This window comes from Mauremys mutica, chromosome 20, assembly GCF_020497125.1.
Source record: "Mauremys mutica isolate MM-2020 ecotype Southern chromosome 20, ASM2049712v1, whole genome shotgun sequence".
Classification (NCBI taxonomy): Eukaryota; Metazoa; Chordata; order Testudines; family Geoemydidae; genus Mauremys; species Mauremys mutica.
In genome coordinates, this window is record NC_059091.1 from 6,379,840 (window position 1) to 6,406,547 (window position 26,708).

At 51.3% G+C, this 26,708-nt stretch overlaps 2 protein-coding genes across 8 annotated transcripts; one reads left to right on the forward strand and one right to left on the reverse strand.

The window, feature by feature from the left end:
• Positions 1–4,271: 4,271 nt before the first annotated feature.
• Positions 4,272–14,463, reverse strand: LOC123353898 (zinc finger protein 853-like). 5 transcript variants are annotated; one of them, XM_044995366.1, is made up of 5 exons: positions 14,399–14,463; positions 13,578–14,001; positions 8,404–8,572; positions 6,343–6,457; positions 4,272–4,977 (listed from the first exon to the last, which is right to left on the reverse strand). In XM_044995366.1, exons 3-5 carry the CDS (start codon positions 8,419–8,421, stop codon positions 4,295–4,297), a joined length of 816 nt encoding a protein of 271 aa, XP_044851301.1. In that variant the 5' UTR covers positions 8,422–8,572; positions 13,578–14,001; positions 14,399–14,463; the 3' UTR covers positions 4,272–4,294. The 5 variants fall into 5 exon arrangements, with proteins under 5 accessions (XP_044851301.1, XP_044851303.1, XP_044851299.1 ...); XM_044995368.1 differs by lacking the exon at positions 14,399–14,463 and having other exon boundaries at positions 13,751–14,200; XM_044995364.1 differs by lacking the exon at positions 14,399–14,463 and having other exon boundaries at positions 13,578–14,200.
• A 267-nt stretch (positions 14,464–14,730) lies between these two features.
• On the forward strand, positions 14,731–26,298 carry ASB8 (ankyrin repeat and SOCS box containing 8). 3 transcript variants are annotated; one of them, XR_006574516.1, is made up of 5 exons: positions 14,748–14,876; positions 17,152–17,313; positions 21,639–21,743; positions 22,512–24,035; positions 24,947–26,298. XR_006574516.1 is itself a non-coding variant. In XM_044994621.1 (4 exons), exons 2-4 carry the CDS (start codon positions 17,197–17,199, stop codon positions 23,142–23,144), a joined length of 855 nt encoding a protein of 284 aa, XP_044850556.1. In that variant the 5' UTR covers positions 14,748–14,876; positions 17,152–17,196; the 3' UTR covers positions 23,145–26,296. The 3 variants fall into 3 exon arrangements, 2 of the variants coding, with proteins under 2 accessions (XP_044850557.1, XP_044850556.1); XM_044994621.1 differs by having other exon boundaries at positions 22,512–26,296; XM_044994622.1 differs by lacking the exon at positions 17,152–17,313 and having other exon boundaries at positions 14,731–14,876; positions 22,512–26,296.
• Positions 26,299–26,708: the final 410 nt, after the last annotated feature.

Genomic DNA, 26,708 nt, shown 5'->3' on the forward strand with positions numbered 1-26,708 from the left:
CATCCCCTCCACAAAACATCCCCTTGAAATTAGAGTATGGAGTGGAGATGGGGGTTGGCTGCCTATACATAGACTGACACGGTGCAATCCCACGTGGACACTCTTAATTCAATGTTGCCCAGAGCATGGTTAGTGGGAACCAGATTAATTATGGGTTTCGGGAGGAAGGATCATGGGAGTTTGACCCCATGTCCCACAATTGCATTAGCCACTGGCAAGTATCCCACAATCTATTGCAAAAATTCCCAGAATGCCCAGCCGCAGCTTGGCACCCTGGGATGCTCCGTTACACACTTATATCAGTACAGGGCGGACACAACACTTTGCGAGCAATGTAGCTCAAAGCAAGGTATGTACAAAAGGTCTAATCAGCTTAAACCAAACCCAAACCTATTCTAGCCTCCGCTGCAGTCACTCCTCATCAGATGCTGGGACTGGCAGTAGGTGCTTAAGGGAGTTAGGGGCCTGATTCTCATTGGAATCGGTCCCCTCACTCAGCTTCCCGGCCTTAAACTGGCTCTACTCTGAACCGGAGATGAGTCTTTGGATAGTTTGGATCGGGATTTGAACCTCCAGAGTTCAGGGTTTCTACTGAAGAACTTCTCATCCCCATGTTACTTTGTATCTACCTATGAACCTATTCTACCCTAGCTATATAGTTAACCATGCTACTCTTAAATCCTATGTACACTGACACTGTATTTTATAGTTCTCTAAGCTAAGTTTGCCTCAGACATTAAAAAACATCTGTCCCTATTACAGTGATATACATATGTGCATGTGGGAATACCCTCGTTCAAGATCCAGATCTCGGTCTTTCACCAAACAGGTACCAGTTCGATACAGCGTCGGTATCCCTTGCCATCGGAATTCGAGTCTCTTCTGCTAGTGATTTCGTCCATCCTCCAACGTTTCAGCTAGAGTCTCCATTTCAGAACTTTGGTTCACGACGCAATTGATGTTTTGTTGGGTTTTTGGACAGTTAAAATCTTGGATTCCGGTGGTTGTTTTCATGATCAAATTCCAGTTTTCTCCAGGGCATGTGGCCATGACAGTAGTCATCAAAGGCTGATGTTTAAGGACCATTCTCTACTTATGCAGTCTTGTTTCATAGGTTTCCTAGAGTTGGTTTTTCCCTGCCTGTGTCTTCTTCTAAATCTCCAAGAAACTCCTTTAATTTTATCCCCCAGGATCTTCTTGTCATTTTGTGCTTGGATCCTGTGGATTTCTTCTTGCTTTGATAGATGCCACTGAGTTTGGATCTGAGCCAGTTCAGATTGAGTAGCTATCCTGAGTAGCTCAGTGAGATCCAAGAACCTCTGAAGGGTCCTCTTCACTCACTGTGATGGTCTCCAGATTTCCCAGACACCATCTTAAGAACATTCATCTCATGAAAAGACTCCACCTTTTATTTAAAAGGAAAAAATGTTATTTTTCTTTAGTTCCAGCCCTTTTTCAAAGGAGTTGTCCTTGTTTAAATATTTACAGCAGGTCTCTCGGCATTCCTGGCGATCTTCCTTGACTTGTCCCATCACTTTGGTTTTGGTTTTGCTGCGGCCATTGCACGTTCCTGCAACCAGAGCCTCATTTGTTTGGAATTTCTCTGGCCTGTGTCATGCAAAAGGTCAGACAGGAGGTTCAGGTTGGTCCCTTCTGGCTTTAAAATCTGAATCTATGAATTCCCAGCCTTCTGCTCTGCAAAGTCCATCATCAGATCAGTGCCTCTGCACTCTTCCTAGGATTTCTTATGGCTCCCTTTACACCAGGGGTTCTCAAACTGGGGGTCGGGACCTCTCAGGGGGTCATGAGGTTATTACATGGGGGGTCATGAGCTGTCCGCCTCCACCCCAAACACTATTTTGCATCCAGCATTTCTAATGGTGTTAAATATATTAAAAAGTGTTTTTAATTTATAAGGGGGGGGGGTTGCACTCAGAGGTTTGCTATGTGAAAGGGGTCACCAGTACAAAAGTTTGAGAACTACTGCTTTACTGGTAAGTCCCTACCCTCTGTCTGCAGCTGGGGGCCCTGTTTCTGCCACTTTTCGTCCACTGGACTGAAGTGACGTTCAAGGACCCTTCATCCCTGGCATCAGCTCCTGCTCTTTCCACTTGCAACCTCTCTCCATCAGCTAATCCTCCATTCCACTTCCTTCAGCCTCATCTCAGCAGGTGGACCTACTTTTCTGCTCTAATGACGGCAGGTCTTTACTAAGCTGAAGACCATCACCATTCACCTGAACAGAGGTGTGGTGGAGACAACCATGTGCAGTTATATGAGCTTCCGCTTCCATCTTGGGTAAGATCTATTTTCACCTCATTCACATGTTCATCGACCTTCCTTTTCAGCCTGGATTTTACCTCCATAGAGAATCCAGCCTATCAGTGTTTCCCAATGAGTGAAGTGTATGTCCCAAATGGGGCGTGTGAAGAATTAGCCAGAGGAAAGGGAGGGCGGACCTTGTAACTCTTCTCCAGATTCTCAGCTTTCACCTGGTCGTTAGCTGTTATGGTTGCGAAGAAAACCTTGGAAGCTGATGCAGCAGCAACACCTACCTGAGTTTGCAGAGAGCCTGAAACAAAAGCTCCACGCCCAGTTCATTTCAACAGGTACTAGCTCAGAGGCCAATGGCGATGCTTTAAATACCAGTGTTGTGAGCTATTTCGAGGCTCACTGAAGTATGTGAAGCAAGGCTGGGTCAGATGATGAAGATCAACAATCCACCGCTCAGCTTGGGTACAGCTTTTAACAACACACAGTGGTGGTGGCGGTGCACAACTGATTTCATTTTGCTAATATCGGGGCTCATCTTTCACGTGTTTTGGAAACACTGCACTATACAATGGTGATTGCTCTTAGCTTGTGCTGTTTCCGTCATTCTCTATCACCTTCCTCTCTATGTTCATGTGGACCTTCAGCTCTGGTCAAGAGAGATCTCTGTCCCTTCTCCAAGCCATATTCACAACCTCAATCTCCAGCTGCTTCCTGCTCTTTTCAGGCCACAGATATGCCTCCCATTCTTTGGAATGGCTCCAGAAGAGGAGAGAACCTTTGAAGGTTTCTCTTCACTAGGTGGATCTTGAGAACGTCTTTGGATATCACTTCAAGAGCATTTGCCTTATGCAAAGATTTGTCTTTCCTTAAAAAAAAAAAAACACTTTCTTCCTTGGATTTCAGATCTTGTTTGAAAGGCCTCCCTCAAAATACGTTCTTTCCCCTTGCTCTGCTGTTCCTTCAGAGCCATGCTCATCAGCCTCCCGCTGCTCAGTGATGTTTTGGGACAGTGCCTGGACCATCTGAGCAGGCTGACACGGGAACGGAGCCGTTACATGCACCTCGAGAGAGAGGAGATGTGACAATAGCCCGTGCGTGCCTGAATCAGGGCTGTTAAACTAAACTGTTAGGAGGCTGGGACGGCGACTTCTCTCTCACTTCAGTGGGACTTAAAACACAGTTGAGCACATGCCAGGACCTAGTGCTATGTGGCACTAATGCTAGAATGTATCTAAATAAACACTATGCACAGCTGCTCAATATGCTACATAGACACCCATGTGCTCCTGATCCAGCCATGGCTCTGACTTTGGCCTGGTGGTTGACTCTCTCACCTTACATTGAATTCCCACCTTTGGGTGGATGCTAGGAATCTCCCTCATGGATCCCAGGATCCTGGCGTTCTTTGCAATGTCAGCGTACCTCTCTCCTTCCGGTCTGCCACTCGCCACTGCCGGGTGCTCCCGACGTCCTCTCGCTGCTGCTTTGTCAGTGCAGTTTGCGCCGCCTCTTTGATTTCATTCTCGGGACGGCTCGGCATTGTTCAGTTTCACCAATAAGGCAGTGACAGCCCCTGGGTGGGGAGTCTCTCTGGGGAAACTGAGGCTTAGATTTTTCAAAGGCGCCAAAGGGAGTTAAGCACCCCTCTAGGGTGTGATTTTCAAAGTCACCTGAGGGATTTAGGAGCAAAGTCGATGGGGCTTAAAGAGCCACAAGCCCCACTGTCGTTCAACCAGACGTAAGCTCCTAAATCCTTTTGGCATTTTCAAAATTCTCTGACAATATAATGGGAATCACGCACCCAACTCACCTAGGCCTCCAGCCTTGGTCAAAAGAGCATAAGTAAATAGGAACCGTCTCCCATCTAATCCCACCGCCAGCTGTCCCTAAGCAACAGAGCGTCCCCCAAGCCATCCATGCCACCCCCCGTCCCCTCCCTGCAAGGAATCCCCCATCTCACCACCCGCCCCCCGCACCCCACCCAACCACCTGTTCTGTATCTGATCTCTCCCCCCGCCTTCTATGCCACATGCAGTTTCTGGTGCCGTCTCAGCTGCGACTTGTGGCGGAAGCTCTCGCCGCATTCGATGCATATGTAGGGCTTCTCGTCGGTGTGGGTCCGGCGGTGGCGGATGAGGTTGGAGCTGACGCTGAAGCGCTTCCCGCACTCCCCGCACTTGTAGGGTTTCTCGCCGGTGTGGGTGCGCTGGTGCTGGATGAGGGCGGAGCTCTCGCTGAAGCGTTTCTCGCAGTCCCTGCACTGGTAGGGCTTCTCACCGGTGTGGATGCGCTGGTGGGTCACCAGGTTGGAGTTCTGGCTGAAGCCTTTGCCGCAGTCGGCACAGGTGTAGGGTTTTTCGCCGGTGTGGGTGATCTGGTGCCGGATGAGGTCGGAGCTCCGGCTGAAGCCTTTGCCGCACTCGCTGCAGATGGTGGGTCTCAGCCGGGAATGTGATCGCCGCAGCACCAGGATGTCCTTGAGTTTCCGGAAGCCTTTCTCGCACTGGGTGGCGGATTTAACCAGCCTCTTGCCCGGGGTCTTTCTCCGCTGCCTTTCCGGCCGGCCCTGACTCTCGCAAGCTTTCTCCGGATCGGGACTCTGCGAGACAGCCTCCCTGAGGCTTTCAGAGACGGGCCCCTGCGGCTCAGCGCCTCCCTCTTGGGGCATCTCCCCCTCGTTCTCACTCGCACTTCCATCGGCGGCTGGAACAAAGAGAGAGAATCCAGTCCCGGGCTAAACACAGAGAAGGCTGTGCAGACTAGTGGGCAGTGCTGGACTGACACTTGGAGACATGGCTTCTATCAGTGCCTCTGCCACCACTTTGGCCAGGGCACTTTCCCTCTCTGTGTTTCTGTTTCTCCTCCCACCTTTTATCTAATTGGACCCAGATCCTCACATGTATTTAGGTGCCTAACTCTCACTGGATACCAGGAGGCAATGGGCCATTATAAACTCTTCAGGGGAGGGGGGTGCTGGAGAAGGAAGGTGGCCCAATGGTTAGCGCATTTGACTAGCATCCAGGAAATCTCAGTACAACTTCCTCCTCCGCTACCCGTATGACCGCGTACAAGTCCTCAGGCTCTCTGTTCCCACGTGTACGCTGGGGGGGACGACCCTGCTCTGCCTGGGAGGATGACTGCTAACGGCCGTGATACGGTGATGGGAGCCGTATCAGTACAATAGACTGCCTCTCCCTTTTGTACAACACCTACCACCAGGGGGCCCTCTGCTCGTTTGGGGGGAATCATTACAAGTAATAAACTGGAGAAAGATTGTTGGAAATATCCAGCATAGAATCTCAGGGTTGGAAGGGACCTCAGGAGGTCATCTAGTCCAACCCCCTGCTCAAAGCAGGACCAATCCCCAGACAGATTTTTACCCCAGTTCCCTAAATGGCCCCCTCAAGGATTGAACTCACAACCCTGGGTTCAGCAGGCCAATGCTCAAACCACTGAGCTATCCCTCCCCCAGTTCCCCCTAGACTTGGTTGCTGGGAACCTGGGATCACCTCCAGAACAGCTGGGTGCAGAGAAGGGATAGAATCGGAAGTCAATGAGGACAGGTGGAAAGCTTAGACCTGACACCTGCCATGGGGAGAGAAATGGTGCCCGTAGTATTGAACTAGATGAGAAGCAGCTTGTTGGAAGACACTGAGCTGGAGCTGCAGGGTGCTGGATAATACCTAACTCCTACACAGCACTTGTTCCCTCAAAGCGCTTTACCAATCGGGTCAGTATTATTCTCCCTTTTACAGTGGGAGTAACTGAGGCGCGGTGACTTGCCCAGGGTCACCCAGCAGCTCAGTAGCAGAGCCAGGAATAGAAGCTAGATCTTCTCAAGCCCAGACAACTGCTCTATCCACTAGGCCACACTGGCTCTTGAAACATAAGCCCCTGAGGCCTGCTCTAAAGAATCAGGCCGATTAGCGCAGAGGCATACCGCAATACACATTGCCGCTGCTAGGGGGAGACAAAGCCACCCTTTTATTGCTTGCAACAGCTGTGTTGGGATTTCCTCTCTTTCCCTTGCATGCTGATGTCCAGGGGCTGCTTCCACATCTCCCTCACCTGCACAGGTGCCTCCTGGCAGCTCCGCTTCCCTCAAGTCCTGGGAATCCCGGACACGTGGCTCTCCCTCTTGTTCCATTCGGACTATCACGTGAGGCTCAGGAACCGGGAAATCCTGAGCCCGAACAAAAGACACAAGGCAAATAGGTAGGTGACAACGGGGTTTGCTAACCAGTCACTGAGGCTTTGTTACCATGCGTCGTCCCCCGCCCCCGTGCCCCCAAAGGATGAGGAATCCCAGCAGATGGGAGAGGGCGCAGGGAAATTCTTCAGGATCCTAGGATAGTTGAAGGGCAGAGGGTGGCGTGCTCCGGGGAAGGACCTCCATGCACAAGGGGGCTTGGCTGGCTCAGAACCAGCCTCTGCCCTGAATTAAGCCTCTTGCAAACAAAGCTCAGATCTCTTCTGGGGCAACAACCAGCAAAATCAATTCATCGTGGTCTCGGGCTATTCCTGGCCCTGCCATGAGCTCGCTGGGTGACTTGGGCTAGTAACCGCCCTGCTCTGTGCCTCAGTTTCCCCTCCCAACTTTGTCTTTAGCGCGTGAGCTTTTCAGGGCAGGGACTCTCCCTTGCATCTCATCTGCGTAGCCCCTGGCATGATGGTGCCCTGATCCTGGCTGGAGCCCCTAGGTGGTAACGTAATATAAAGTAATTGGAATAATACCACGGGAGAGAACTAAGCTAAGGTTCACCAGCAACAAACCCCAGATCCTGGACCCCCAGCCCCTGTCGTGATCCCGGATCCCTCCCTCTGCTCCCCTGCAGCACCCCCCATCCAGAATCCCAGCCCCTGCTGCTCCTCCCTCCCCCCCACCATCCAGGGATCCCCTCCCCTGCAGCCCCTCTCCCCCCCACCATCCAGGGATCCCAGCCCCTGCTCCCCAGCACCCCGCTAATCCACGGCTGCACTACAGCGCACACCCCTGGGTGCCCCCCACCCTGGCACTGGGGGCTGGAGCCGAGCTGCCAAGGCGGGCACCGTCCCTACAACCCCTCTCTCCCCTGGGAAGCCCAGCAGGTCCGGGCACGCGCCCAGGAGACTCCGTTGCTCAGATCCTCCAGACCCCGGGGACGGGCGCGTCGCAAGCCCCTCGGTAGCCTGCTGGCCCCTTAGGCCGTGCCGCCCCCCCCCCCCGCTTGCAAGGGGCTGGAGGGGGGGGGTGCAGCCGCCTTGGCCCTGTTCCCCGCCCTCCAGGCTCCAGGGGCAGCAATTTCTCGGCGCTTCCCTCCCCCCGGGGCCGCCTCTCCCTGCGCCTGCCCGGCCCCGGCTCACCGCAGCGGACGGGCCCGGGGTCTCGGCTTCGGGGCGCTCTCCCGGGCGGCGCGCGGGGGCTGCAGGCTGAGGCTCCCCGGGGGCTGCAGCGAGCCGGAGGAGGCTGGGAACAGGAAGGTCCCTGCTCTATTCGCTCCCCCCCGGCCTGTGAGCTCCGGCAGCGGGCGGAGGCGGCCGCTCTATGGTGGGAAGCCCGCGCGCAGCCCGGGGACCCGCCGGGGCTGCCCCCCGGTGCGCAGCGCCCGGGGAGCGCGTCCCGCGGTAACAGCGCCCGCCCAGCGCGGGCACAGCGCGCTTCAGCCTCCGGCGCACGGCGCTGTACCAAGGGGCGCTGCTGAAATCCGCGGGGCCAGAGCCCCGGCGGGTGGAAATCTGCCATAGCGCCGTTGAAATCAGTAGGGGCCTGATCCCTAGCTGGTGTAAATGACCCATAGCTCCCTTTAACGCCCTGCCTCAGGGGTCGGCAACCTTTCCGAAGTGGTGGGCCGAGTCTTCATTTATTCACTCGGATTTACGGTTTCGCGTGCCGGTCGTACGTTTTTAGAACGTTTAACGTTTTTAGAAGGTCTCTTTCTATAAGTCTATAATCTATAACTAACCCATTGTTGTATGTAAAGTAAACAAGGTTTTTAAAATGTTTAAGAAGCTTCATTTAAAATTAAATTAAAATGCAGAGGCTCCCCCCCCCCGCAGACTGGTGGCCAGGACCCGGGCAGTGTGAGTGCCACTGAAAATCAGCTCGCGTGCCACGTGCCACATGCCATAGGTTGCCTACCCCTGCCCTACCTTGTTGCTGGTTCTCATTCATCTTCTCTTCTGTATCCTTGGAGAAAGCCTGGGCTCTCTTGTTTCTCTACTGCTACGCCATGCCTGGAAGCCCATAAGAGCTGGCTTTCCAAGGTGCTCCTCTGGTTCCACGTAGCAGCTTCCCCATGCTCTGAAGAGGAGTCGGTTACTGTTGGAGATGGAAGGAAGGAGCAGGCTGACCCAGAGGCGGATTGAGTAAACGGATTTCTTTATGCCGTTACTTGTTCCCCTCGACATAGTTGTTGAGTAAGCCCCGAGTTAATCATGTGACACTTGTTGATCTAAGTGAATCTGTGAACCCCACATTTACTACAACACCCTCGAAACCCTTAGTTAATATAAACCACGGTAGAATTTTTCTGGAGACTTTGAGGCAACTCTGACCGCATTTGGGAGATAATTTTAATTGTTTGGTGTGTTTTGATTTATTGTCGCTCCCAAGCAGCGTGGCCTTGAAACCCTCTGTTTGTTTTCATCTATCTTGGAGAAGATTGGTATCCTTGACGACTTTTGAATGTTTTCCTGTTGGAAATTGGATATTAAACCAACTTGTGTATGCTATGATCCCTGTGAAATTCTTTAGTGTCACATGCTGTCTTAAGAAATCAGCGCTCACTGGATGTGAGAGTCCAGAAATGTACGATGGTATTGTGCACACCTGAGGGTCTCCACGTGCAAAGCAGCTGCTTTGCTTGCCTTAGAAAGCTCTTGGAACTGCTGTGGTATACAAAGGGCCCAACTTCTACACGGCACTGAGATGTGCATTATGGCGGGTCAGTCAGCTCCCACGTGGGTACAGACTAAGGCCATGTCTAGATTACAACTTTTGTCAGTATAACTTAGTTAGCTCAGGGGTGTGAAAAAACACCCCCCTGAGTGACATAAATTACACTGACAGATGTGCCGGTGTGGACAGCACATTGTCGGCAGGAGAGCCGACATAGCTACTGCTGTTTGTGGAAGCGGTTTTATTATGTCGACGGGAGAGCTCTCTCCTGTTGGCATAGTGGCTACATAAGCAATCTTACAGTGGCACAGCTGCATCGGTGCAGCTATGCCATTGTAAGCTCGTTAGTGTAGACATGGCTTAATTACAGGGGCGGCTCCAGGCCCCAGCACGCCAAGCGTGTGCTTGGGGCGGCATGCCGCGGGGAGCGCTCTGCCGGTCGCCGGGAGGGCGGCGTCCCGCGGCTTCAGTGGAGCCTGCGGGAGGTCCACCGGAGCCGCGGGACCGGCGACCAGCAGAGCCCCCTCCGCGGCATGCCGCCGTGCTTGGGGCAGCGAAATGTCTAGAGCCGCCCCTGCTTAATTAAAATACATAAAGTGGAGATAGTGCTCGCCTAGAGGTCATGTGATCTAGAGGAATGCACACAGGGCTAGGAGCCAGAGTCCCACTTATTCCATACATTGGCCTAAATAGTTGGCACAGTATATAGCGGAGGTTAAGAACAGCTTTTAGTTTAAAGGTAGATTCTTCTAAATGCTCCAAGTTCCCACGTAGTCATTGGGACTGATTTTTGAAATGTGCTGTGCCTCAAGGAGATGCAGTGTAGGGTTAGCAATCCGAATTTGGAGTGACTTGACCAAAACTGAAAATGGCATTCAAAAGAGAGTGTAGCTTCATACATAACCTAATGCTTGGAAGCTAACATAAGTGCCTTTAATCACCCTTGGGCTCTCTACTCACACCCTCAGTGCTGGTTTGAGCATTGGCTTTCTAAACCCAGGGTTGTGAGTTCAATCCTGGAGGGGGCCATTTGGGGCAAAAATCTGTCTGGGGATTGGTCCTGCTTTGAGCAGGGGATTGGCCTAGATGACCTCCTGAGGTCCCTTCCAGCCCTGATACTCTATGATTCTATGAATGCCCATCTAATGAATATTAATAGCTATATACTGAATATAATTATCCCCACCCCTGCTTACAGCATTAAGCATATGCTACAGACATTTTTACCCTGAAGATACATTTCTTTGCAATAATTGTAGCCACAAGTTCCCTTAATCAGCAGTTCACAGAGGAAGGAGAAGGGGCCATGACCCCAAGCTCATTTATAGCTGGGAGAGGAAGGGAGGGAGGAAGATGACACTTCTTCACATACACGGGATCCTTCAGACAACCACATTCCTTATGCAGCTGCAATGCTTATCTATCCTTAACACGCAGAAAGGAAGGGGGAAGGATGGCACCTTTATCAAGCAAAGAAACAGTGCCTGCCTGTGCCTTTACTCCCTATTACCATGATACTTTACTTAACCTTGTCATACCCCAACAGTCGGGGCAGGGAGGAGACGATTATGGTAACAGTGCAGTGTGCAGAGACTCATCCGATAGTTGGGATTTCTTAAAGCCCCAGCTCTTGGAGTCATGGGGTTCGGTGTGAATCTCAGTTTGCATTAAAAAAATTAAGTTTGTTTCTAGCCTTCGCAGTAGTAGAGAAAAACTGAAAAGGTGACCCCTAAAGGTTCTAAATTAACCCTAATTTTTTTGAATCCCAGGATTTTTTAGCCAATCTCATGATTTTGGGAGGCACTTCCCTTCCCCCGGGTTGGCAAGACTGGATTGAATGTGATCCCCACACCAGCTGTCTAGCCTTTGTCTAGTGTTCTGCAGGCATCATAGGAGAGGGGCATTTTAAGGCTTTGCTGATTTTTGGTCAAGCAAGGGGAAGCTCTGTACACAACTCAGTGGCATTTCGCTATTTGTCTTTCCATCAGTCATGCGATAGCTTCTGAATGCCGTGTCTCATCTAGTCCAGAATCTCAGGGAATGTTCTAGGCGCAGAATCCTATTGATTTGGGGGAAATCTGGAAAACCAGAAAAGTCTGATTTCCACTCGTGTAAGTAAGGGGAAAATTTGGGGTCCAGTCCTCTACTGGGAGGATCATGTTGTCCCACAAGAGCTGGTCCGGATGGGAATAAGTTATACCGTATACAGCACAAAACTGAGGCACTCAGCTAAGGGCCAGGTTTTACAAACCGCAACGGGCCAAATTTGCAAATGAGTAAAAGACCCAGCGTGCACCCAACACACTGAAAATCTGGCCCCAAATATCCTTGTCATGTGCCACCTCAAAGCCATCCCGATTGGTTCATCAGCTCTGCATGTCCGCTGTGCTCCATACAGCTGAGAACAAGGGGGATTGCTGTGTCCTCTTCTCCCTGGCCCGGTAGAACTTTACCCACAGTCTGGTGACAATCTTAAGCATGACTGCCCAGTTTTTTGTTAAGATCTCTCTGTTTTTCTGTCCTTTCGGGCACTTATGGGCCGTACGCCCTGGTCTGTAAGAGACCCGTTCCTGGTGTTCCGGAATCCTGGACCCAGCCATGTTTCAGCTCTTCCTGCTGTTGCCTCTTTATTAAATGATATATCAGTCTGACTGCTCACCCGGCCACCCTTGTGGTTCTGCTTTCAGGTTTAGCCTTCCCAGAAATCACTGCTGATCCCCACCCACCTGGCTGCTGCTGCAGTAACTCATCTCGTAACAGAGAGAAAGGATCTGGATACACTCCTCTGCTGCCCCTGATTTCCAGGGCTGCCTTATGGGCTGATCCAAATCCCCGCCGCCCCACAGCTCAGTTTCTCTATGGGAGCAGAAGACAAGAAACCAGAAGACAAAAATGTCTCTAAAATATATGGTCAGGAGATTTTCAGAAGCACCTAAGAGATTTAGAAGCATGAGTTCCACGGACTCTCGGATGCTTTTGAAAGCTTCCCCCCTAGGTGTCCAAATAATACGGCCCTCATCCCCTTAATGGGAGGGCCGATTATCCCACATCTGCCTGCTGTGGGGTTCTCGTGCTGGCTACTGTCAGAGACAGGGCACTGAGCTGGATGGACCTTGGGGCTGATCCAGACTGGGAATTTGCTACATTAAGGAGGGGAATCGGGTCCCTCGTCCACATGGATCCATCGATGCTGGATCAGGTTGGAGCTCTGACTAAAGCACTTTCCACACTGGGTGCGGCCCATGTTCACTTATTTGAACCTGTGTGGGCTAGTGGACACCACACTGGACTGGGCCTTGGGAGACCTGGGGTGACCTTAGGCAAGTCACCTCTCTGCTCTCTGCCTCAGTTTCTCCAGTGGTAATATGGGAATCATGCTATTGCTCTTGTCTGTAAAATGCTTTGAGATCCACTGACAGAAAGCGCTATAGAAGAGCCGAGGACTGTTATTAAAGATAGACAGCACGCTACAGGGCGTGACTAGGAAAAGAGTGACAGCCACCTCTGTATCCTTGCCTCTTAGCTCACCTCATTAAGAGGTGCCTGGCTCAGATTTCGATAGCACAGGCAATGATTTTTTTGCCTCCCTTGTTTGCTTTTCCCAGGGGAGGTGCCACCTCTCTATGCCTCCTCCTAACTCACCGGCTCCTGCTGCGGGATGGGGACAAGTTACTCCCCTTCTGAGGTCATCAGTGGAGAAGGGGATCCAGCCATTGCAGGCAGAAGGAGCTGAGAGCTGTCCCAGCAGCAAGGCTCAGCCACTTGGTGTCAGCGGGAGGCTGAGAACAGGAAGGTCTTTGTTAAATCTCCCCTCATCTCCACTAAGAGCCAGATGATTTGGGAGCTCTATGGTTGTAACCCTTTCGTTTCCTAGCTAGGAAGGAAAAATCCTGAACAATGGAGCAATTAGGGTGGAGCATTGCAGGCCAGGGGCTTTATTTGTGTGGTTAAACCTGGAAAAAAAATCTGATTTCTGCCCACTGAATGCAAAATGCAATACCAGGGACACGTGTTTGCTGAGGACGCAGGCAGTACCTCAGTGGCTAAATCAAGGCTGGTTGCCAGTGGCTAAATCAAGGCTGGTTGCCCAACCACTGGCTTCAGTTGCCCACAGGTGTTCCATGGCTACCATCACAAATTCGGTTACCAACAGGGCTGCTGGGAAGCCACTCAAGCCTCACACTAGTTATTATTTCTTTTATGTATTATGGTAGTGCCTAGGGTCCCAATTAGGAATTGGGAGAGCCATTGTGCATTTCATCTGAGTTCCTTGGAGAAAGGCTCAGCTTCTCCGCACAGACAGCTGGAGGAGCAGAGACAGGGACTGACACAGCAAATCAGACCAGGCACTCAAGCTATATAAAAGCTGACAAAGCATAGGAAGACAGACCCCCTTGGGTGACTATAAGGAGCAAGTATGACCCACCCAGAATAGCATGTGCTTAGACTTCAATTCCGTTTCCATTTGCCATGATGGTCCATTCCTGATCTGGTGGCAGGTTCCTTTGTAGCGTGACACCAACTCTCTCCTTTCTCCCAGGGTCAGGCACCATCTTTCCTCCTTACCCTCTGACCGGATGTCTTTAAGATCCCATATACCTTGAACAAATCACTGTCTCACCCCCTCACGTTTGGGACACTGGAGTAGGAAGTGCTTGTGCTTCAGTCTCGTCTCTGTCTTGCCGGCTGCAGAGTCGCCTCTCTCAGGGATCAGGCCGTGCTCGGTGTCTTCTGATTGCTCCCTCTAGCTGGTGGTCACCGACTTGGTATTTGGCAAGCCTCTGCCTTAGCACCAGCTCCTTCAGTGGGAGGCACAAGAAGCCCTCCCCCTCCCCGAGAAAGCCGAACGCCTGCGTGGAGGGGGCAGGGGAGAGGAGCAGAGGTGATTATGGAATGATCTGTCCACAGGGGGCTCTTCCAGACACTTCCCATCCATCCCCCCCCAGTCAGGGGCTGGCTCAGCCTTGAACCAGGAGGGTTTCTACACCCCCCCGGCCCCAGATTTTTGGGTCCTATTCCCACCCTTCCCTGGCACCCAGGGCTTATGCAGCCCAGCACCAGCCACCCCAACCCCCCACTCAGCCAGGGCCGGGGAGGGGGGTAGGGTGACCAGACAGCAAGTCTGAAAAATCGGGACAGAGGGTGGGGGGTAATAGGAGCCTATATAAGAAAACACCCCAAATATCGGGACTGTCCCTATAAAATCGGGACATCTGGTCACCCTAGGGGTCCCCCAAAACCTGTCACCAGAACTAGGGGCCTCTAGGCTCCCAGACCCACTAGGCCCAGCTGGGCTGGGGGGAGGGGGGGTTGGGCCAAGAGGATTGAGCAGGGCAGGATGAGTGAGGAGGGGATTGGAGCAGAGCAGCGTGAGGGGCGGGGCCTGTAAGGTGAGGGAGGAGGGGATTAGAGCAGAGCAGCGTGAAGGGCGGGGCCTGTAAGGTGAGGGAGGAGGGGATTGGAGCAGAGCAGCGTGAGGGGCGGGGCCTGTAAGGTGAGTGAGGAGGGGATTGGAGCAGAGCAGCGTGAGGGGCGGGGCCTTCAGGGGGAGGGAGGAGGGGATTGGAGCAGAACAGTCGGAGTCCTTCAATGCGCACGCGCGTTGTTTCGTCATTGGCCTCAGGCGAGTTGTCTTCCCTTCCGACCGATGAGTTTCCGCCTCCGGTTGGCGACAGCGGGATCCCATTTCCCCTATGTCCGGGGCGCAGCGGCGCTGTCGGGGTTGGTGAGTGAGGCCAGGCCCCGCGCCCCGTCCCGGTGCCCAGCCCCGCGTCACCCCTCCCCCCACTGGCCCCCCTATCACCCCTCCCCCCACTGCCCCGTTACCCCTCCCCCCTCTGGTCCCCCCGTCACCCCTCCCCCCTCTGGCCCCCCTATCTCCCCTCCCCCCACAGCCCCGTCACCCCCTTTCCCCACTTCCCCGTCATCCCTCCCTGTCACCCCTCCCCCGTCACCCCCTTCCCCGTCACCCTTCCCCCCACAGCCCCGCGTCACCCTTCCCCCCAGTGCCCCGTTACCCCTCCCCCATCTCCCCTCCCCCCTCTGGTCCCCCTCTCTCCCCTCCCCCCCCGGCCCCGTTACCCCTCCCCCCTCTGGTCCCCCCGTCACCCCTCCCCCCACTGCCCCGTCACCCATCCCCCGTCACCCCTCCCCCCTCTGGTCCCCCCGTCACCCCACCCCCCCGTGCCCCGTCACCCCTCCCCCGTCACCCCTCCCCCCTCTGGTCCCCCTATCTCCCCTCCCCCCACTGCCCCGTCACCCCCTTCCCCGTCACCCTTCCCCCCACAGCCCCGCGTCACCCTTCCCCCCACTGCCCCGTCACCCCTCCCCCCTCTGGTCCCCCTATCTCCCCTCCCCCCACTGCCCCGTTACCCTTCCTCCCTCTGGCCCCCCTATCATCCCTCCCACCCCCTCCCCCGTCACCCCCTCCCCCGTCACTCCCTCCCCCGTCATCCCTCCCACCCACTGCCCCATCAGTCCCCCCGTCACCCCTCCCCCCAACTCCCCCGTCACCCCTCCCTCCCCTTCCCCGTCATCCCTCCCCCCCACTTCCCCGTTACTCTTCCCCTTCATCCCCTCCCCCCACTGCCCCATCAGTCCCCCCGTCACCCCCTTTCCCCACTCCCCCGTCACCCCCTTTCCCCACTCCCCCGTCACCCCCTTTCCCCACTCCCCCGTCACCCCCTTTCCCCACTCCCCCGTCACCCCTCCCCCAACTCCCCCGTCACCCCCTTCCCCCATCACCCCTCCCCGTCACCCCCCTCACCCCACTGCCCTATCAGTCCCCCCCGTCACCCCTCCCCCAACTCCCCCGTCACTCTTCCCCGTCATCCCCTTCCCTCCATCACCCCTCCATCACCTCTCCCCCAACTCCCCCATCACCCCTCCCTGTCATCCCCTCCTCTCACTGCCCCATCGGTCCCCCCGTCACCCTTCCCTGTCACCCCCATCACCCCACTGCCCCATCAGTCCCTCCGTCACCCCTCCCCCCAACTCCCCCGTCACCCCTCTCCCAACTGCTCCCTCCCCCCACTGCCTCATTGGTCCCTCTGTCACCCTCTCTCCCCACTGCCGTCACCCCCCCCCGTCATCCCTACCCCTGCCTGTCTCCTCCTCCCCCTGCCTCCCATCACCCTTTCTTTATCTTCCTCTGCTGTCCCCCTTTCCCTCCCCCTAGCCAGTCCCTACTTGTTCTCTCCCTTCCCCCTGTTGGCCCCTTTGGCCATCACCCCCTCTCTCTAACCCCCCAGACTAGTGTTGGGTGAAGGCAGGTAGGTGTGTGTGTGTGTGTGAGAGAGAGAGAGAGAGAGAGAGATTAAGGGCTCAGGCTGGAAAGTGTCACTCACTTGTGGTGTCCTTTCACTTGCTGCACGATGCCATGATTCCTAGTTGCCAGGTGTGCTGTGGGCTGCTATGAAGTTATAGATCCTGCCTCAGAGAGCTACCTGCCATCAGAGGAAGGGGTAGGGTGGGGAGATGGTAGGATTGGAAGCTTTTTAGGGCAGGGACGGTAATTTTGCTCTGTATTTTACAGTGTCTAGCACAATGGGGTCCTGGACCATGGCTGGGGCCCCTCGGCATTACAGTGATACAAATGACCAATAAGCGTCTTTGGCTTCAAAAAAACTGCGAACATAGGAAGGTCACAGACATGCAGCTGTTAAAATTCAGGGATAAAAGTATCTTTGTCTGAAGGGGAAACATCGGTTAGTTTTGAAGCTCTCGTAGAAAGAGAGCAAATATTGACAGGTTTCAGAGTAGAAGTGAGCTGTAGCTCACGAAAGCTCATGCTGAAATAAATTTGTTAGTCTCTAAGGTGCCACAAGTACTCCTGTTCTTAGAGCAAATATTGTTGCTATAAATGCTGCTAGGAAACGGAGGGGAGTCTGGCCAATCTCATGGTCAGACTGAGTCGTCTTACTGAGATGAATAATGCCTGGTGTGTGGCTGGCAGGGGAGTGAAGAAATAATTTGTTTAAAACTTTTTTTTTTCTTTCCAGGCAGTTTAGAGCATGTGAATTAACTGAAGGAGCTTGAGTTCCAGTATGTGGTATATTATGCAGAGCATTCAGAGTAAATACTCCTTGTCAGAGCGGTTGATCCGCACTATAACAGCCATACGATCTTTCCCACATGATAATGTTGAAGATCTTATCAGCAGGGTATGTAAATGCTATGTTGTTTTAGTGTTGTGTTTTGAAAGCTCCTGCTTCTCTATCTGCATATCTCTGTATCTCTAGCTCATCTAATGTATGTGTGTGTGAATGAGAGGCACCCTGGGGCATGAACCTGGCTTTTGTTTCTGGCTCTTCCACTGTTGTGTGACTTGGGGCAAGTCCCTTACCCTCTCTGTGCTGCTTTCTCCCCTCATTCTTTGTCTTGTCTGTCTGGATTCAGGGCAGAGACTGTCTTTTACCGTGTCCAGAGCAGCAGAGCTCTGATTTTGTTTGGGACCAGCAAGTACTATGGTAATAGAGGTAATGTATAGCTTGATTGGGTGGCTAGGCGGATATCAAGTCATACTGCCACAATTCAGGGAAATTAGAGAGGTAAGGTTCACACAACAAATTTAACTCTGCTGCGTTGAGTCTAATACTCAGCGCCCCATAATTATGTTGCAGAGCTCATGCAGATCTTCCACCCTCGAAATCCTCTTCTGTTGATCTGTATCTCACCTCTGAGAGAAACTGCTTCCCTAAGGGCAGAGGTACTGTGAAACGGATGCTATATAAAGACCTCCATAGAGGGTTCAGACCTTTCCAAATCCTACATGGAGGTACTAAAACAAGGGATTGCAGCAGGCAATTTGCAGCCCTGCCATGTGGATGAGAAGCCTGCTTGTAACTGTTTACCTTAACCTGTCAGAGAATGCAGCCTCCGGCAGGAGGCAGAAGACGCTTTGTCTTCTGAGCTACATGCTACTCTTGTTGCGTTTGGTTTCTTTATTACATGTATCCCTGTGCCAATACAGTTAGTTATTGAACACTTTCTGTTCTAGCTTCTGGCTTCACACCCTCATATTGCCAATCTGAAGTGTTCAAAAGTCTTGATTCAGGCCTTCAAAAATTGAGATTATTTTTTTAATTGGGGTTCTCTCTCTTTTTTTGCCTTGTATTTCTTCAGCTGGAGGGGTATTTTTTCAGGCTTTTTCTCCATAACTGTGAGGGCTAGAAACATTTTTTTTTTTCCAGAAAAGCTGAGAGTCTCACATAATTACAGGTCTCTGGGAGGTGGAGCTTTAAGAAAAACACCAACTAATCTGAGAACTTGTGATTTAAAAACGAGAGATGGCAATTCCAATGTTTGACCTTTAGGGCTGAAAGTTTTCGTGCTTGGTCTCTACCTCCAGGTGACTTAAGAAAGAAAGAAAAGTACGACTGTACTGGAACTGTCAACTAAAAATGATCCCTAGCACCTATTTTTCATGGGGGGAAAACTCTCAGAACAGCAGAACTTCAAAGCTTTAGACTAAATTCAACCTTTAATAGTGTTAGAATATTTGAAAATACATGGAAAGCCTGATGTCCTGTATCCTTCTGCTCGCATTTGGTGTAGGAGTTTCACAAACCTGCCTTTGTCATTAACAAAAATCCACACCATCTTCATCCCAGTTACCATAAAATTCCTCGCTCTTCCCGCAACATTCAATGAACGAAGCCTTCAGCTTTTTCTTCTGCCCACTGCTATTGTCAGTGTTAAATACCATCATTCTGAAATTTCTGCCCCCGTGTAAGATAACCAGGGAAGCATTCCCGATCAGTGCGTTTGAGCAAAATATTGAACTAACGAATGCAGTATGGTATGGATTGTAATTCATTCTATTTAACGTAATAAAAACCTGCGGCTTTTTTCCTGTCATTTTGGGCTGCTGCAGAAGTTCGGTGGGTGTGTGTGTTGGGGGAGACTCAGAGAGAATATGAAGGGCCCTTAGAAATGTATCAGGAAATAGAGGGGTGTGGAAGGAATATGAGTCAACCATATAATCAATGAGACGGAGAAGAGTCTTTCTGCCAAGCAGACTCCTGGCAATTACTTTTCTCCAGCACTGATCAACAGGAATGTCATGTATCAGAGTGGTAACCGCAGGGCTGGCGCAACCCATTAGGCGACCTAGGCGGTTGCCTAGGGCACTGACATTTGGGGGGGGGTGGCCGAACATCCGGCCTCCATGGTCATCGGTGGTATTTCGGGGGTGGGACCTTCCGCTGCCTCTGTCGGGGGTGCTATTTTGGGGGCGGGACCTTCCACCGCCTAGGGCACCAAAAAGGCTGCCGGCGCTCCTGGGTAGTCGTGTTAGTCTGTATCCACAAAAACAACGAGGAGTCCGGTGGCACCTTAAAGACTAACAGATTTATTTGGGCATAAGCTTTTGTGGGTAAAAAAAACCACTTCTTCAGATGCATCTAACGCCATTTGACAGAGGCCAATGATGTAAAATGGGCCGGAATAGATGCATTTACTAACGCCGTTCGCTATTCCCTGTTTTTTACCCATGAAAGCTTATGTCCAAATAAATCTGTTAGTCTTTAAGGACCACTGGACTCCTTGGTTTTTTTTGGGAATGTCATGTCACTTCTGGCTGCATGAGAGAAGGGGAGAAAATTGGGGGGCTGTTTAATCTCCAGAAAAGGCACCTAGAACTGAGATTCTGCATATTGTTCAAATGCTTAAATATCAAACTCTTCCAAACCTTATTCTTAAAATTACACTGTAAAATATGCTCAGCCTGCTGCAAAGGAAAAGGCTGAGCACTTGTCATAGTGTCAGATTACTCACTCGCTTGTAAATGGCAGAGGGTCCAGATGAGCCTTGACTGATTCAAGCAGCTGCTGAGCTTTTTTTAATCCCCAGGTATTTCGAGGTTAAGCAAGCCCAGCACAAGTGCCATAAATCAGCTTGGTGATTAAGGAAGCCCTTTGAAGTAGGCAGAATCCCTGGCTTCATGCAGTGTATTCTATAGCTGAACAGTACTTCAAAATCATACAGGTGCCCGGACACACCTTAACCTGAGATTAGCTGGGCGGCATCTGCGTTATATAAATTTGTTTGCCAGTCCTAATGTGTCAGATGCTTGCATGCTGCTGGCAAATGGCTGCCAGTGATCAGGTGCAGTATTGAAAAGTAGGAACAGGGCCCACCCCTGCCTTTTGCTAGAACCCCTATGGAACCAGAGGCTTCTCTCTAGAAAGCAGGGCGGTCCAGGAATAGAATTTGGAACTGCAGCTGAATTTGTCAAGGGTTAACTAACTTGCTGCCAGCTTTCTCAGCGTACAATAAATTGCCACCAATGATTCTTGAGTCCGAAGGAAACGTCAGCTGATAGAAGTTGCTTGCCCGTGTTTGTTTGGAAGATGGCTCATATACCAGGTGTGACTGACACGGAGCTGATATGTAATAATGTTATGAACACTGTACGTGACCAGTCAGAGGGGAAGTTATTGTATAGCACATTATGAGAACTTCCTGGGTGATCGTATTGATCTAACTTATAGCGGGGGTAGTGCAATGTTCGTTATATGCCTGTAATGCTCAAATTGAGTGGCGTTTGTGCATGAGCACACACCGATGGCTTCCTAGCTAAGAACTCCCAAGTGCACACTCTGAAGCCAATGGATCCTGCCTCCAACAAGTTGCAGACCTTGTTTTGCCGGAACTGGAAGTCGCCTGTTACAAAGGGTTAAACTAGACCTGAGTATACTTTGTTTTATTGTTTTAAAGATGTTTTCTCTAGGATGCTCTTGTTTTAAGTAAATGATACTTAGCTTTAAGGAGGCTGTTTGGTCACTGGTTACCACTCTTGGTGCCTTGAAGGGAACAGAACTGCAGCGTCTGAGCCCAAGTCAGACCTGCTGAGGCAACCGTGGTTAGTACCAGGAGACTGTGACCTGGGGCCTGCTCTTGAGAGTGGGAGAATCGTGTGATTCCATCCTCAGCCAGGTCACTGCTAGAGGCCTCAAGCCTGAGGGTGGGGGATGCATTCAACAGGATCAGATGATGTTAGAGGTGCAGTGTTCCTGGTAACTGTGACACCAGTGGCTAGTGATCCAGGTTTATTAGGGCCATGGGTTGCGAAGATGTTGATCTGAACTTTTTCCTGGGCTTGAGATAAGGGCAGCTCTTAGGATGCGGGAGGGAACCCCTCTCCAGAGCCATAGTAGCAACAAAGGGGAGTGAATTACAAAGATACCGACAGAAGCTGCAAGATTTGTGTTCTGCATATGAGGATCTAGAAAGTGGTCCAAGTTGCAGGTTCTAATACAAAAAATTACCTGATATTACTCATGAGTGTTATATGCTTGGGACATCTGTTTAGAAACACTTTATAATAAGGTTCCATTGATACTGTAACCATCTCAGTATGTAGCATCCGGTGTGGGAATCTCTCACATTTAACTGGTATGGCGTATGCGACAGAGGCCATGATGTAAAATGGGCCGGAATAGATGCAATTTACTAACGCCATTCGCTATTCCCTGTTTTTCCTCAGGGAGCCGACGTTAACTGTACGCACGGCATTCTGAAGCCGCTACACTGCGCTTGTATGGTTGCCGACGCAGATTGCGTTGAACTACTGCTGCAAAAAGGAGCGGAGGTAAAAGGGTTTAAAAAACATTCCTTTAAACTGGATACAGGAGAGCCATTCAGTTGGGAGCTGATGCAGCCGCAGTAAAGACGCCCTGTAGTTTGAAAGAAAATCAGCTTGCAGCCAACCGATCAAAAATACCTGAAAAAAAAAACAAAAAAAACCTTCGGTTTTGGTGTGCGTCTGGTTCTCAGTGAACCATAGTTACTGTACCATGATCTTGAAAGGATGTATTTTAACTCCGAAGGCTTAAAGTTGTGTAGATGTACAGCACTTGTATATAGTTCAGTGACTTGTATTAATGGCATCTGCCTTATGCCCTAGTCTGGCAAATGTGCACTTACAGAGCTGCACAGCTGATGTTACACAATTCGGGAAGTCTTTCCTTACCTTTTTTGGGAGCGTGTGTCTGCAGTTTGACTCTCTCACACACACACCAGTTTGGGGAGGAAGGAGGTTTTGTGGCTAATGCCTAGGATTGGGTGTTTGAAGATCTAGGTTACGTTATTGACTTTAGCACAAGCTTCCTGTGTGATCTTGGGCAAGTCACTGACCCCCTCCCCCCCGTGCCTGAGTTTCCTTTTCTGTAAAACAGAGGTAAAAATTCCCTACGTTGTCAGAGTGTTGCAATGCAGAGTTAATGCTGCGAACACTGGTAAAACTCCCACCAACTTCAGTGGGAGCAGAGTTAGGTTAATGCCGAATGTTCTGCAAATCCCAAAGATCTGTTAATGCGTAACACCCGTCTCCCAAGAATCCATTCCTCTGTCTCTGCAGGTCAACGCCCTAGACGGGTACAACCGAACAGCCCTTCATTATGCAGCAGAAAAAGATGAGACCTGCGTTGAGATCCTCTTAGAATACGGCGCAAACCCCAGTGCGCTGGATGGGAACAAGGACACGCCCCTCCATTGGGCTGCCTTTAAAAACAATGCGGAGTGTGTCCGAACGCTTTTGGAGAACGGCGCCTTGGTTAATGCTCGGGATTATAATGATGACACACCCCTGAGCTGGGCTGCCATGAAGGGAAACCTAGAGAGCGTGAGCATACTCCTGGATTTCGGAGCGGAGGTCAGGGTGGTTAATTTGAAAGGCCAGACGCCGATATCTAGGCTGGTTGCGTTGTTGGTCAGAGGACTTGGTACCGAGCGAGAAGATTCTTGCTTTGATCTTCTTCACAGAGCTATTGGACACTTTGATTTAAGGAAAAATGGGAATATGCCCAGGGAGGTAATGAGAGATCAGCAGCTGTGTGAAAAACTTACCCTGCTCTGCTCCGCCCCAGGTACCTTAAAGACACTGTCTCGCTACGCGCTGCGGCGTAGCCTGGGTGTCCAGTTCCTGCCGGATGCAGTGAAGGAGCTTCCTTTGCCTGAGTCCCTGAAAGAATATCTGTTGCTCCTTAGATAAGCGAGCGGTAAAATTCTAGGGGATTCTGTGCTTGATTCACTGCCCCCTATTCCTTATGCTTTATGGGGATGCCAGTAACATAACTAGATTTGTGACTCGATCCGTGACATCACAGACACTGGGTTCCTCCTCCTCCTCACTCTGATGGTCAAGCTGATGATCAGTCGCCATCCAAGATTACTCCAGGCTCTAGGGCTCCCTCTCCTGTCTCACCCAGAGCTCCATACAGGACGGTGACCTCCATGGTGGCAGCTGGCACTACTGGTGGCTTGAAAGGTGTGTGAGGGGAAATACTTGTGCTATTTCTTCCTGCACGGGCCTGTTCCCCATCTCCAGCCTCTGGATTGCTCTCCGAGTTCAGTACCAAGCCACCGGCCGTCTCACAAGACATTGCGGAACAGAATTTGTCACCTTCCCTGCCACGGAAAGACAAATTATCATCCTGCTTTCTGGAGACTTAGGTGTGGCCTTTAGCGAGAGAGATGCCTTCTCAATTAGGTGTGGAGAGCAGGCAAGGGGGGATCTATTCCTGTTGGAAGGAATTAAGTATGGGGCGGAGTCTTGGAGCATGGGAAAATCCCACATGGTTGCTCTTGCCTGTTGGAGGAAGTGAGCTGGTGCCAGTCAGCTTCTGTGCTGTCTCGACTGAGTCAACCAGGCAGCAAGCAGGACTCCTGCTTGCAGACTTGTTAGTTTTAGTGGTAGTTCCCACCCCAAGCACATGTATTTAGTTTGTATTTTTTCATAGACCTTGGAAGGAGAGCTCCTTCCTACAGAGTGTTTGTATCTCTAATCAATGCTTTCCGCACTGCACCTCCCCACGCCTAAAGCACAGCACCCAGCCCTCTGGATGGAGGGAGTCATGAGCAGAGATGGAGAACTGTAGGGAAGGTAAGCCCTGTCTGGAGAGACACCGGTTTTCCCTTCACAACATGCACTGGGGGATTTCCCTCCCCCCACTTATTATTTCTAAGATGCATCAACTCTTAATTGTGGGGGAAGGAGATATTTTAAATGTGTTCCTAACAAAGCAAGTAGCGTGAACGCAGGCGTTTTCCAAGAGCAGGGTAGGGTGGGTGTGAGACGCCTTGGTGCTCCCGTAGCACCAGTAAGAGAGGTCGCCTGGCTCACTACTGCTGCGGGATCGTTAAGGAAAGAGTAGTACCCAGCACTGCTGCTGGGATCCAGCAGCACTTTCCAGAGCCCCTGAACTGCATCGTCTCTGGCTGATTTCAGAAAGGCTCCAGTGGAGCTGTCCTTGACCATGACTGCAGTAATGGTGGCTATTAAGCAGTGCTGTGTGGGTGTGATTGTAGGGCAGGCGGGTGGGGGGCAGGGGGAGGTATTAAAGTGGGGAGAGTTATGGGATTCTTACAATATAAAGGGTGCGCCCTCTCGAAAATACAATCGGCAACAACCACACTTTGTCCTAATGAACAGCCCCTCTCAAAATCCTGCACTTCAAATGGTTCAGGTCCTCTGGTGAAAGAACTAGATGCCAAAGTGTGGGGTGGGTCTGCTCCGTGGTGAGGGCTGTTCTCTGCTTCAGGAGATCACCCTGCTGAGAACATGCTTTTCGCATCTCCCAGTGGTGGCGGTGCCCTGCGCTACTGATCTCCAGTCCTGCCTGGTGTGAATGTATTCTGGAGCGGGAGGGATTCTCGGCTTGTAACCCTAGGCACTTGGTTTCTGTGACATATTCACTCACACTAACACGTTTGAAGGTGTTTGGTTAAAGTCTGACACTTGGTTTTACGCTATTCCACTGCCATTTCACTGATTTTTTTTTTTTTTGAGAGCAGCGTGTGTGAGAGCTCGCAGCACTTCCAGGAGGGAGAACTGATCAGCAATTCCTCAGGCAGTGCCCCGTTTTTAACAAGACTCTGTTTTCAGTGGGGCGTTCCCTGAAACACAGAGTGACAGCATCCAACTAGGGAGACTGTTCCAAAATAGGAAAAGGAGCTGTTGGAAAGGTCTTCTGTATATAAAACTCTGCCAGGAACCATGAAACACTCCCCCCCACTTCTGGTTTCTGTAGCGATTTGTCTTGTTGCTCTCTGTATTTTATAGTTACAAAAATAAACCACTCAAGACCAGCTCTAAGCAGCTCCTGTGCTAGCTCTCTTTTCACTGATGCTGTCTGGGTACTATGGGATTCTCTCCCTATTAAACTGGCTTTGTTGCTCAGGCCTGGGCTACGTTACAGAGAAGTGCTGTACATCGACCTAACTGTAAGTGTCTATGCGAAAATGTAACTCGCCCACTACACCAACCTAATAACTTCACCTCTGCGGGAAGCGTAGTGCTTAAATCGATGCTGTTAGGTTGACGCGGTGAAAGTGTAGGCACCGCATTGCTTACATTGCCTGTTACATGGAGCTGACAGCTGGAGCCCCGCCACCCATTGAGGGATTAGGGGGTGGGAAGGAGATTCTGAGCCTGGCCTGGTGAAGGATGAGTGGGGGCAGGGGGAAAAGGGGAGCCCGAGCCCAAGCCTGAGCTATCTCCTGGTGAGGGATTGGGGTGGGAGCGGAGATTTGGTTAAATTAGTGTGTGCGCTCCTGGTGAGGATGCACATCGCTGACTGAAGGAGCTAGTGTGGACCTTAAAAATCAAACGAACCACTGCAGTGGCTGTACGTCGACTTCATTTTGTAGTGTAGACGTGCCCTGAGACTCTTCACAAATCCTTTTGCTGTCCTGGCAACGATCGCAGCATTTCTAGGAGACCGAGTTCAGCTCTAAAATGACTCCTCTCCTCTCGTGTTTGGGAAGCCCCTGAAAATGGAAGGGAAGGTAGCCTTTGCCCTTTGGATGATGGGACCTGATGGGTCTCAGTACGTCCGAGGGTATTTAGCTACTGGTCAGAAGAGCCATGAGGGCCATCAGCTTAGCTAGTGCCAGGAGAAGCCAACCTCCTCAGAGCTGGTTGAAAAAAGGTAAGTGTGTTTTGGGAAAATCTTTTTTGGGGAGAGGAACCCCAATTTATTGTTTTGGTGGGAAATAGTCCACTTGTCTTAACAAACACAAACTCCCCTCCAGGACAAGATGTCATTTTTTCCCCCGCACTCACTTTATTTTTATTTACTCTTTTTCTAGAAAAACTTATTTTAAAAAACAGGCCCTAGTTCAGAATGAAAACAAATGTCAACATTTTGTTTTGAAATTTTTTGTAAAAATTGAGCGCGGGGGGGGGGGGGATTTTCTGCCACACTGTCAACTCTTTTTTCTGTTTTTTAACAAAATAAAAAGCTTCCACTGTCTCTCCTCTTCACCTTGAATTTCCCTCCTCCGGCCCCTCCAGAGACCAGGATTCTCTTCCTGAGGAGGGCTTGTTTAGCGCAGCTGTTGGTATTTGTCCAAGTATCTGACCCGCTAGCACCTCTGCTGCAGTGTGACCTTTCGAATGAAGGTATTAGCAGCAGTGGAGGGGATAAAGGGCTTGAATTCACGTGCATGTGACGAAGCTGATAGAGATGGTATCTGTAACATTCTTTGGCTCTGGCCTCAGCTCCTGCGAACTACTGGCTACTGTGTGTTGTGATACGGAATTGTCATCCCGGAG

What these genes read in the sequence shown, in the direction of transcription:
- ASB8 (XM_044994621.1), top strand. Translation starts at nt 17,197, where the DNA reads ATGTGGTATATTATGCAGAGCATTCAGAGTAAATACTCCTTGTCAGAG. An exon ending in TTGAAGATCTTATCAGCAGG is followed by an intron (nt 17,314 to 21,638) that starts GTATGTAAATGC and finishes GTTTTTCCTCAG; the next exon opens with GGAGCCGACGTTAACTGTAC. An exon ending in TGCTGCAAAAAGGAGCGGAG is followed by an intron (nt 21,744 to 22,511) that starts GTAAAAGGGTTT and finishes CTGTCTCTGCAG; the next exon opens with GTCAACGCCCTAGACGGGTA.
- LOC123353898 (XM_044995366.1), bottom strand. An exon ending in GCCAGGAGGCACCTGTGCAG is followed by an intron (nt 4,978 to 6,342) that starts GTGAGGGAGATG and finishes TCTTTGTTCCAG; the next exon opens with CCGCCGATGGAAGTGCGAGT.